The sequence below is a fragment of the Corvus brachyrhynchos genome, unplaced genomic scaffold (genome assembly GCF_000691975.1).
Source record: "Corvus brachyrhynchos isolate BGI_N302 unplaced genomic scaffold, ASM69197v1 scaffold229, whole genome shotgun sequence".
NCBI lineage: Eukaryota > Metazoa > Chordata > Aves > Passeriformes > Corvidae > Corvus > Corvus brachyrhynchos.
Genome location: NW_008240042.1, coordinates 4,341,972 through 4,352,458, shown reverse-complemented (window position 1 = coordinate 4,352,458; position 10,487 = coordinate 4,341,972). Strand labels below are relative to the sequence as shown.

The 10,487-nt window shown below is 48.3% G+C and overlaps 1 protein-coding gene across 1 annotated transcript; it reads left to right on the top strand.

Moving 5' to 3' along the window:
* Positions 1-103: 103 nt before the first annotated feature.
* On the top strand, positions 104-9,151 carry ENOPH1 (enolase-phosphatase 1). Its single transcript, XM_017744129.1, is given in 7 exon segments — positions 104-342; positions 344-496; positions 3,614-3,715; positions 4,569-4,771; positions 5,690-5,822; positions 6,093-6,216; positions 7,216-9,151. Coding segments are annotated over 7 exon segments (939 nt in total). The 5' UTR covers positions 104-258; the 3' UTR covers positions 7,356-9,151.
* Positions 9,152-10,487: the final 1,336 nt, after the last annotated feature.

The following is a 10,487-nucleotide window of genomic DNA, read 5'->3' as shown; positions in this document are numbered from 1 at the left end:
CCATCCTGCTGGACATCGAGGGCACCACCACCCCCATCGCCTTCGTCCAGGTGAGACCCGGTGACCGCCGGCACCGCGGGGGCTCCGGTAGCATCGCCGCTCCCTCCTATCGTGACCCCCCAGCCCTGGCGTCGCGGGGGCTCCCGTAGCATCGCCGTTCGTACCGTGACTCCCTGGCCCCGGCAGCTCGCCGCGGGGCAGGCCCGAGGTGCCGCCGGGAGCGAAAGCTGTGACCCATTTTCTGCGTTTTTCCGAATAATGCTCACGAGAAAATACGCCTTGTCTTGCCGATCGGCTGCCCCCTTGGTGGGCTGAGGAGCAGGTCACTATCGCTGAGATTCAGGGCAGGTCTGGGATTTTTTTCATGGATATAGGGCACTTGGAGTGATCGCAGCCTCATCCGGGAAAAGCCCTCGAGCATCGCTGTTCCTTTGATGGCTGGAGCTGCAGCACCGCACCCGGGTCTGCAGAGAGCCTCAAGTGCGATCTCTTTGAAGTACGATGCTTCTTTGCCTTAATTTCAGTAATTAATAATTTGCAGTTATCGGTAATTCTCGGGGTTATGTGCTGCCTTTTCCCTTCGGGAGGGTAGTACAGCCAAATGCCCGCAACTGTGCCGGGGGAGCGTGTCCAGCACTGCGGGAGGGCAGCGCAGGGGACACACCGAGTGTACGCAACAGGGACTGTAGTGGCACCGAATGTACGAGTGCTTCCCTTGCCTAGGAAAAGGCTTTAGACTGCTGGAAATGCTGGTTTAGGTGCAGAACCGAGGGGACTGGGAAGTCTGCGTGTCACGGGTGCTTGGAGAACCGCAGATTTTAATAGCCGCGGGTCCCTCCTCTCCGGGAGGCTTTGGTTCGCGGGAGGGAGCGGCTTGCTAGGACAGCAAACGGATGTATCCCTTCTCCTGCCATTAATTAACCTGCATTTCCCCATGAGACGTTATAGCTTTTGGTAGATCTTTTTAGCCAGTAGCTTACAAAGGTGTTTTGTGACCCACATGGCAGCTGAAAGCTCCTGCCAGGCTTTCTAGAGGTTTCTGCTAACACAGTTTAACAGAGGAACAGTATGACCTACATCTTTCCTGTCCATGTTCTTCCAGTGCTCTTGAAGAAACTTCGGGCCTAGATGGCATTACAGCTGCCTCCCTCCCCTCAATATCTTTCAATTTAAACTGTTTGGACAGCTCAGGTTTCTTAACTAAACATCTAACAGAGTTTATGTCCACCTTGAAGCTGTTTTGCTGTTGTGAAAACAACATGCCATGCACCTGAGACTTCCGGTTTCCACCCAAAATCTTTCTGTTGTAGGGAGGCCAAATGAGTTTTGGTTCTCAATAAAATTCAGTTTGCTGGAAATCCTGAAAATGCTTGGAACAAGTTATTTCATTTGGTCTTTCAGCGTCTATTTTCCGTTGAAAGGTCCACTGCTGATTCAGCAGACACTTTATTCTTTAATATTAAACGATTTTATTTAATCCTTTCGCTAATGTTAGAATTACTGAATATGCAAAGTAAGGAAACAGAATGAGTCAGTCGATGGGTGGATTAAGGAAAGATACCAGAAAAGAGATCATCTGGTGACCATCAATTAGAGGTCATCAAGTTTTCTCATTTGCCAGGTCCACCCTGGCAGAGTGGAAGTAGATGGCAGGGGAAGAGATGTCGTTAGATAAACTGCATTCCATGCGATTTATCTAGGATTTGTTAGATCTCCTGTAAAAGAGCATATTGTCACTGAACTTTGTGACAGCTTGCATGGACATTAAGAGGAAAATAGACCCTGGTTACTTGAAATCCTGCAAGCGCTAATTACAGCTTGCATGTAATAATTAATGAGCTGCATCGGTGGCTATTGATGGTAAAAATGCTTCCCTTTCTATGCTGGGTTTGACATTGCTGTAAGCAGTTGTGAAGGCTTAGGAGGGCTGTCAAGCTGTGTTTGTTGGAGAATGATTCTCCATCCTGCCAAGCTGAATTGCTGGTGGACAATGCCAAGGAGCCTGTCCGTTCCCCCAGCACTCACAGGAAGTAGGCAGAGTGATGGGAGCTGTGCACAGGCAGGCTCATCTCTCTGTTCTCCAGAGGAGAGAGAAGTGGGTGAACTTAGAAGGGTCCCAATTAAACCTATTCAAGAGGTTACAGCTGCCAGCTTTTGCTGAAAGCTGAAGTGGTGGAGATGGAGGGGTTTCTTTGCAGGACACAAGGAGTCTTTCTTCCACACAGACTCATGGCCTATTAAACTTAGTACATCATTGACTGGGATCACTCCTGACTTCCACAAACCATCTGTCCCACTGGCTGTCCGCTATTCCAGCTGTCACGTGGGTGTCCCCTCTTAGTTCACAGACCGATGCATTTGCCAATGGACCAAGACTTTTACCCTTTTAAAATCCCTCAGATCACAGAATCCACTGATCTTTCAGAGCCTGTTTGGAAGTTTTTCTTAGCCAGCACGAGAGTATGAAACACTGCTTTTGGAAAACAATTGGGACTTTCTGACATCTGAGTTGTAAAGGAGGTTAAACCAAGGCAGCAGGTCAGCTGCATTTCCCAGTGGATTCTCTTTAATTTCCCCCAAAATTTAAAAGATAGTTTGAAAGTAAAGGAAATGAGAGTAACTGGGGGCATTACAAGGCTTTTGATTTCCCTAGATCAGTCTGTGGTAATTTTTTTGGCAATTTGCATTGTTTTTAAAATATACAACATGGAAAACACAATATTACAGCAATAGAAAATCCTGCAGTTCTGCCACCACATCACACTCTCAGGACCATTGCTTTCTTAATTCAGTAACAAGCTAAAGATGATATACAACAAGGAACAAGAAACTATGGTCCATTTTTTGAGGAGAGGTGAGTTCAGGTTAGTTTTTGCCCAATCAAGAAAAGCTCAGTTCTCTACCCAAAGGAAGGAGTTCCCTGCCCTTCTCCTTGACCTGAGGCTTTTCCCACACCTGGAGACACACAGTGGCTGCTTGTGGCTTCTGACTCGTGAAACACCACTAATGAGAGCAATTTGTAATTTTTTCTGGTTGCCCTTGGGATCTCTGTGAAGGCTTGTAATTTTCCTGTGGCACTTTTCCCAAACCCAATCCATTTCATTTGCAAGACTGTCCTGTGGAGTTCAGTGTCACCAGACCAGGCTTTTCATTTTAAAAGGTCCTCTAACTTTGGCAAGAGGTTAAGACGTTTTCAGAATGACCTTTGCTAGGACAAGTGCCCCATCAAAAATACAGTGGCATAAGTTGTCAGTTCAGAGTACATACATTGTCAGCCTTGTACTCCTCAGCTGGTGGGTCACATATGCCATTTGAGAGTTTTTCTGGCAAGCCCAGGAAAAGTTATCACCCACCTTTCCATCACAAGCTTTAAAAGTTTCAGCTATGTAAACATTTGTGTAAAAAAATCCACCTGCACTGATCTCGGCCTGAGGTTGGCTCAGTCCTGTGACCAGGCAGACACCCTTGTCAGGAAGTTTCACCAGCTGCAGCACTGCAGGGCAAGCTTAAGTCGGGAAAATAACTGTACACGGCAGCATGTGCCAAGAGTTCCTTTAGAAGCCAGTCAGCCTTACCTCTGCCAGGTTAAAGGAGCAGCCTGTTTTTCTGCCAGGAGACCTTGTTCCCTTACATCAAAGACAACGTGAAGGAGTATCTGCGTGCTCACTGGGAGGAGGAGGAGTGCCAGCGGGATGTCGGACTTCTGAGGAAACAGGTTAAGTAACAGAGTTATTCTGTGTCTCTGGGTTTTCATAGCATGCCTGAGGCTTCAGGTCACTCGGACTGTCCTGGTTACCCAACATTTGTCCCTATCTCTTTGCCCCCACCCATGGAGGCCGATTGCCTCGATGGTCAGATTCTCCCCCATCCAAAGCCTGGGGTTGCGCTTGGCAGGCAGCATCCTTCCCTCAGCTCACCTTGGTCTTCACAGCCCCTGGGCAGCTGTTGAGCCTAGCCTTTCCAGCTTTTTGCCTGCACTGTGCCCTTCTATTGTTGAATTCAAACCTCTTTTGCGAAGCAGCACAGGGGGATGGCAGAGCACTTGGCCCACTCAGGGCAGTGGATGGTGCCTCTGTACAGAGATGCAGCATCAGTTTGAGACCTGTGGCTGAAGCCAACAGATGCATTTGCTTCTTTGCCTTAATTTCAGTAATTAAATACTTAAGCAAGCATAGTTCTCATTAGAGTATTTACAGTACAGCTACAGTAATGCTAATTGTTTGGTTTGGAAAGTACAATTCAAGCAAGTATTTCTAAACACAACTAAGTCTCAATTTCCCATTGAGAAAAGCATTCAAACAATGTTGTAACCCCTCAAGTGAAGAGCAGTTCAAGCAGTGTCCTGCACAGGGGTGCATGAAGGCAGGTGTTAGACCACTGTCCCTACATTAGAGGTGATGAAACTGCTCCGCCTCTTCCCTCCCCTCTTTTTATCATGGATGATTTCACAGAATCACAGAACATTCCGGGTTGGAAGGGACCCACAAGGATCATCAAGCCCAATTCTTTAGCGAATGGCCCATACAGGGATCAAACCCACAACACCACGCTCTAACACCACTTTCCAGGCGCAGGAGGACTCCAGCCTGGACGGGGCCGTGCCGATCCCTTTGGAGAGCGGCAGTGGGGAAGAGGAGCTGGAGCGCGTCATCCAGGCGGTCGTAGACAACGTGCACTGGCAGATGTCCCTGGACAGGAAGACCACGGCACTGAAGCAGCTGCAGGGCCACATGTGGAGGGCAGCCTATGCCACCGGGCACGTCAAAGGAGAGTGAGTAATTGTGTGAGTAGTTGTGTGCCCCCTCCTGGGGGACAGGTATGGGGGGCATCTTTCCTAAAAGTTTATCGGCAGAACAGCTGCATGAGCTATTCCTGGGAACAGCCTCTCATACAAATACAAATAGGATTACTAGCTCAGCAAGCCAGTATTTGAGAGACTTCTTGGTAAACCAAGAGTCTAAGGCACAAGTATGGGCTTCTTACGGTTCTCTGTCTTGAATTTTTTATCCCCAGATTGCACTCATATTTTGGAACAAGTATAAACAAGTCAGGGTTGCAGGGTCAGACCCCTTCAGCTGTTTCCTTCTGCTTTGTCTTTACCTGTGTGTTTCCTGCCTTTCCACTTCTTTGTGTCTTCAGGTTCCTCTTTACGTTTCAGCCACAACACAGGAGTGCATAAGTAGGGACAACTGGAGTTAAGCCTGATCTCCTTATTTAGGTCAAGAGATACTTGGTTAAACCGTGCATTTCAGGTTTCTAAGTAAGTAAAACAAGCCCATAAATTCACAAAGTGTTTAGTCAAATGAGGAACAAGGAAGAAGAAAATGAGCTCACAGAAAAATGTAAACATCCACCAGAGAAAATAACAAAACCCAAAAACAAGTCAAGAGAGACAGATATCCTGTTGGTTTTATTTTTAAAAACAAGGCTAAATTGTCTTAGAGTGACCCAAAAACCTTGGAGAAAGCTGCCTGCTTGGCTGCATTCAAGGAGTGCGATCTCTAAAATCTCCTTGCCCAGCTCTGCATCACCTGCTGTTGAAATAGACTCCCTGGTTCCAGGAGCCCTGAGCAGATTGAAGTCCCCTTGCAAATTAATGGGACAAAACTAATTGTCACAGTGCCTGGCTAATGATGTCCCTCCAGTTGCCTCTGGGTTTGCCCTTACCTGCTGCCCTGTTTTGCTCCAGAATCTTCGAGGACGTGGTTCCAGCCATCCGGAAGTGGCGGGAAGCAGGGATGAAGGTCTATATATACTCTTCAGGCAGCGTTGAAGCCCAGAAGCTTCTGTTCGGATACTCTACAGAAGGTGATATCCTAGAGGTAGATAATCTTACCACCTTCCTTACAGCTTCTCCCGCTGCAGAGCACTCCCCTCCCTCAACCACCCTTGCTGTAATACTTGTGGAATGAATTCTGGGACAGGAAGGTGGGGCAGTGGGTTTGACCCATGGGAATTAAACTCGAGCAGTTGACTGTGAGAGCATGACTGCACCAACCCCTCATTACTGTGGCAGAAAGGGAGGGAGGGAGGTTTGTCCCTGCTCTTCAGGTGGCACTCAGCCATGGCCTGTGCTTCACCCTCTCTTTCAGCTCTTTGATGGCCACTTTGATACCAAAATAGGTCCCAAAGTAGAAAGTGAGAGCTACAGGAGGATTGCCGCCAGTATTGGGTGCGCCACCAACAACATCCTCTTCCTGACAGACGTTCCTCGAGGTATGTGACCTGCCAGTCCTACTGGCTCTCACCTGTGCAGGGGAGGCAGGTGCTATTCAAAGTGTGCTGCTGACTTCTCACAAGCAGCCCAGAAATGTTGCAGACCACTTTGCTTCAGCACGTTCCCTCTAGCTGTTGCCATCCTCCTTCCTTACACACCTGGGCTTGCACACAGCAGTGGGATGTCCGTGTGCAGCGCTGCAATGAGGGAAAATAGGTCAAGTAGAAAACCTGCCTTTGCACCAGCCAGGAAGGAGAGACTGCTGAAGCAGAGCTGAAGCACGCCCCATTTACGAACAGGGTCAGTGATTTGGCCTGTGCTCAGGGGAAATGATGGTGTTTGCTGTGTTGCTACGTGGCTGGTTCTTTTCATGAGCAGGAAAACATGGCTTCAGGTTGCCAAGACTTGACCCCTGGAAAGCCAGGCTTGAGAAGCTAATTTCCCGCCTTTGCTGGAAACATCTTTCTGGTGGAAATGGTGCTGGGTCTCAGTCTTAGCCAGCTCAGTGCCCCAGAGTTAGTCCTTACCTCCTCCCCAGCCTTGGCAGCAGAGCTGGTGAGAGCTTGTAGTTACCTCCTTTTCCCTGGATCATCTTCCAGCGGCCTTTTGTGCTCAGGGAGTGAAAAGAAGCTTGTGAGAAGAAGACTGGGGGAGGGGGGTGTTTGACTCACAAATGACATAGGCCGACCACATCCTCGTGACAGGAATGGAGCTGATGGTGTGTGCTGCCTGCAAGGTGCCTTGGTCAGCCATCAGCTGGCAGAAGGGAAGGGATGGTGAGGCAGCCAGCTCCTGTCCACTCCTGCAGCTACAGCCATCCACAGCAGGCCTGCCAGGAGCGGGTTCCTCTCTAGAGCCCTGCCACGTGCAAATGCTGCTTTCTCAGTCTCAGCCTTGAAAGGCACTCGAGTGTTTTGGGGCATCCTCAAGCCTTAAGGACCCCGATATGAAGAGGTCAGTAAGCAGCTCTCACCTCCACTCTCCCCACTCTGTTTCAGAAGCCAATGCGGCCGAGGAGGCGGACACTCACGTGGCTGTGGTGATCAGACCAGGCAACGCAGGACTGACAGATGATGAGAAATCCTATTACAGCCTCATCTCATCTTTCACCGAACTTTTCCTGCCTTCCTCCACCTAGGGAAAGCGGTGCACGCACAAAAGACTGTGCTTCACCTAATTGTCCTTGTGAAATGTTAGGTAATTTTGTCCATAATCAGAATTTCAAACCAAATCCACACTATGTCTTGGGCCTCGTGCAGGCAGGTATGGATGGAGAGTATGGTGTGGGGTCCCTTGTGCAGTAGGACAGAGGCCTGCTGCCAGCTGGAGCTGGGAACAGGGCAAAGAACAGCACCATGAGCCCTGCTGTTCCTCCCCTTTCCCAGCTAGCAGTTAGCCAAGGGAATGCTTCCTTCAGACTCATCCCCTGAAATCTGGTGCTGAGATGCCCCACCATGAGCTCCGTCATTTTTAGAAGCAGTCTGCAAACAAGGTTTATGTCCCCGTGTCCCAGAGGGAGCGCTGGGGACCACGGGGGGATGTGTGAGCTTCTCCCTGCAGATGGGATTGCTGGCTAAGTCAAAAACATTCACAGTTAGGATTCCCAAAGGAAAATGCCAATTGTGGGCTATAATACAGTAGGTTTGGGCTGCCACAGAAGAAGCCAGCCCTTGCTGCAGGCCAGCTCTTTAGACAAGGAACAATGTATATCTTGGCTGTGTCTGCAGCAGCTCTAGGTACAAAACAGTACAACTTGCATATGGAAGCTGCTTGGAGCTCCACAGCCAGCCTACCCAGAATGAAGCCGAGTATATATAAATACAGCTTTAAAAATTAAATTCTGGACACACTTCACTGCTGCATCATGGTGCTGGGCTATGGGATACAACTGGCTGAACCCCAAAGTCAGCTTGACAGCTTTTCTCAAGTATCTCAGCACTGACCCATGGAGCTCCTCCTCCAGCCATCATCATCCAGTCCCATGTTCATAGCACTGATCAGCTGTGAGCAAACCTTGACAAACTGCTCCTGAGGGCGGACATCCTGCTGCATTTGATGAGAATTAAACCCCTGACCTTTTCACCTTACCTAAGTTGTGCCAATTGTAGATCAGATGGTCATGGTGCTTTTCCTAATGTAGTAAATAAAACCACAACTTTGCTTTCATTGTGTTCATTCCATGACAGCACTTAGCCTTCCTGTACTAGCACCAGTGATCCCAGCACCTAAAAGGCAATTTTACTATTTTATTTCTAAACCTGTAAACACTGTTTTCCTGCTTTCACCTTCCCCAGTCCTTTCTTTAAGGCAGCAGCCTTGTTCTGGCAAGGAAGCTGTACTACCTCCCTGACCGTTTTAGGATTTCAGTTGTGGCTCAGTGCAGGAGTGAGAGCCACAGGTAGGTTATACCTGGTAGTACTGGAGGCAGAGGCAGCCTGAAACTCCTGTGTGGTATCTCCACTTCCCCATTCCCCGCTGCTGGCACTTCATGCATGGGTGTCTTGCCCTCACAGCCAGCCAGAATATAGTATGTGCAGGCTGCCTTCCTGAGCTCTGATCTATACCTACAGCTGTCCCTGTTGAGAGCAGCTGATGGATAAAGAGCAAGGAAGAGGCAGGCACTTGGGGAGGAAACCACGTTGTGCCAGCATGGCCTTTCTAAAAATTTAATAGTAGCAGGTCAGGCTGTGGGGCAGCTAGTCCAGATGCCTTTCTGGGCTGTGTAGTGAGTGTGATCCTGCTCCTAGGAAGAGCCTGCTAATTAGTGCTGTTACAATAAGTGTATCTGCATGGCTGAACAGTCCCTGCCTTCCTTAAGTGATAATGTTAATCATTACACTGTAAATAAATACTCACCTTTTGTTTTGCCTTTGCCATCAGAAAGCTATGCTTGGGGTAGGGACAAAAATAAAGCTCACTTTCTCCATAAAAGCACTTTCTTGAGTGGTCATGTTTCAGTGTATATCAGTTGTCATTTACTTGTACTGAAATGTGCTGTTAGAAATACTCTTTAAGAAATGTACAGAGTTATCCCTAAAAACCTGAAGTTCAGTTTGGATTGCATATAGGAAAAGGAACAAAAGGAAGAAAAAATAACCACATCATCTTTTTTTTTTCCTTTGATACAATTACAAAATCTAAAATAATAAACTGAAAGTATTAATTAATTAGGGGGGAAAAGTCACAGTGGACTATTTACAGTAAAACACCGTTACAACAAATTGCTATTTTGTGCTCCATATGGATTGAGTGTGTGCCAGTGCAAGAGGATCCCCACCTGAATGTTCTCCAGACTGCCCCCTCCTGTCCTTGCCCAAGAGTTCCCTGGATGAGCCTCTGGGGAGCTGGCACCTCACACTGCTGTGTCCTTGGCCACTCTTCAGCACATCCTTCCAGGAAAGCTTTCCACTAATGACACTGCTACAAGGAGGAAGCCTTCAGCAATTCACAACAACCCTCTGTTGGCAAAAAATGCTCTGGATTTGTAACAGCTGCCTGAGAATAAGTTTTGGTGCACAGAAAATAAAGGGCTGGCTGAAAGCTTTCTACTTAATACAGTTTGTCTCAACTGTTTCTCCTCAGAGGCCTGTGACCTTTGCAGAGGACTGAATGCCCTTTTGCCTTTTCCCTTTCTCAGAAATGCCACAGAGCAGTACAAGTTCCCCTTCAAGTGGCTTTTCCTACCATTTTAATTTCTGTTTGTTTTCCTGCAGCTCAGACAAGATGCAGATGTAAGCTGAGCCTGATTTGTGGAGGAAAATAGGAGCCATGTTCATGGGAGGCAACTCCCATCACTCCCCTGCCCAGCCAATACAGCAGCCTTCCCAAAATGAGGCTTTCAAATGGGCTTTGAGCTCCTGCTTCTCTGAAAACAGACCTTCTATTTGAAAACCTCCCTTTAGGGAGGGAGAAGCCCTTCTGGTTCTGTTGTTCCCTTCTCCAACCTCCAGCCCTCAGGCAGATCACCCACCCCCTGGGGCAGAACTCCCTCCTGGCACACTGGAAGCCCATTTAAACCTGGGACAGACTCCACTCAGGACAACTGGCCACACTGAGGGGCCCAGAGCCCAGCCCAGCATGTCTGAAGTTTGGCTTGCACAAGGAGCAAAACCAAACCCTGTGCCCAGAACCACTGGTACTGTTCCCGTGGCAGACGAGCCTAGTGTCTCTTAACACAATGTTTTCCCCCTCAGCGAACATAAAAAAAAATTTTTAAAAATTTTTGAAATGCTATACATGATGTGTGGTGGAAGTACTACACATTTGGGAA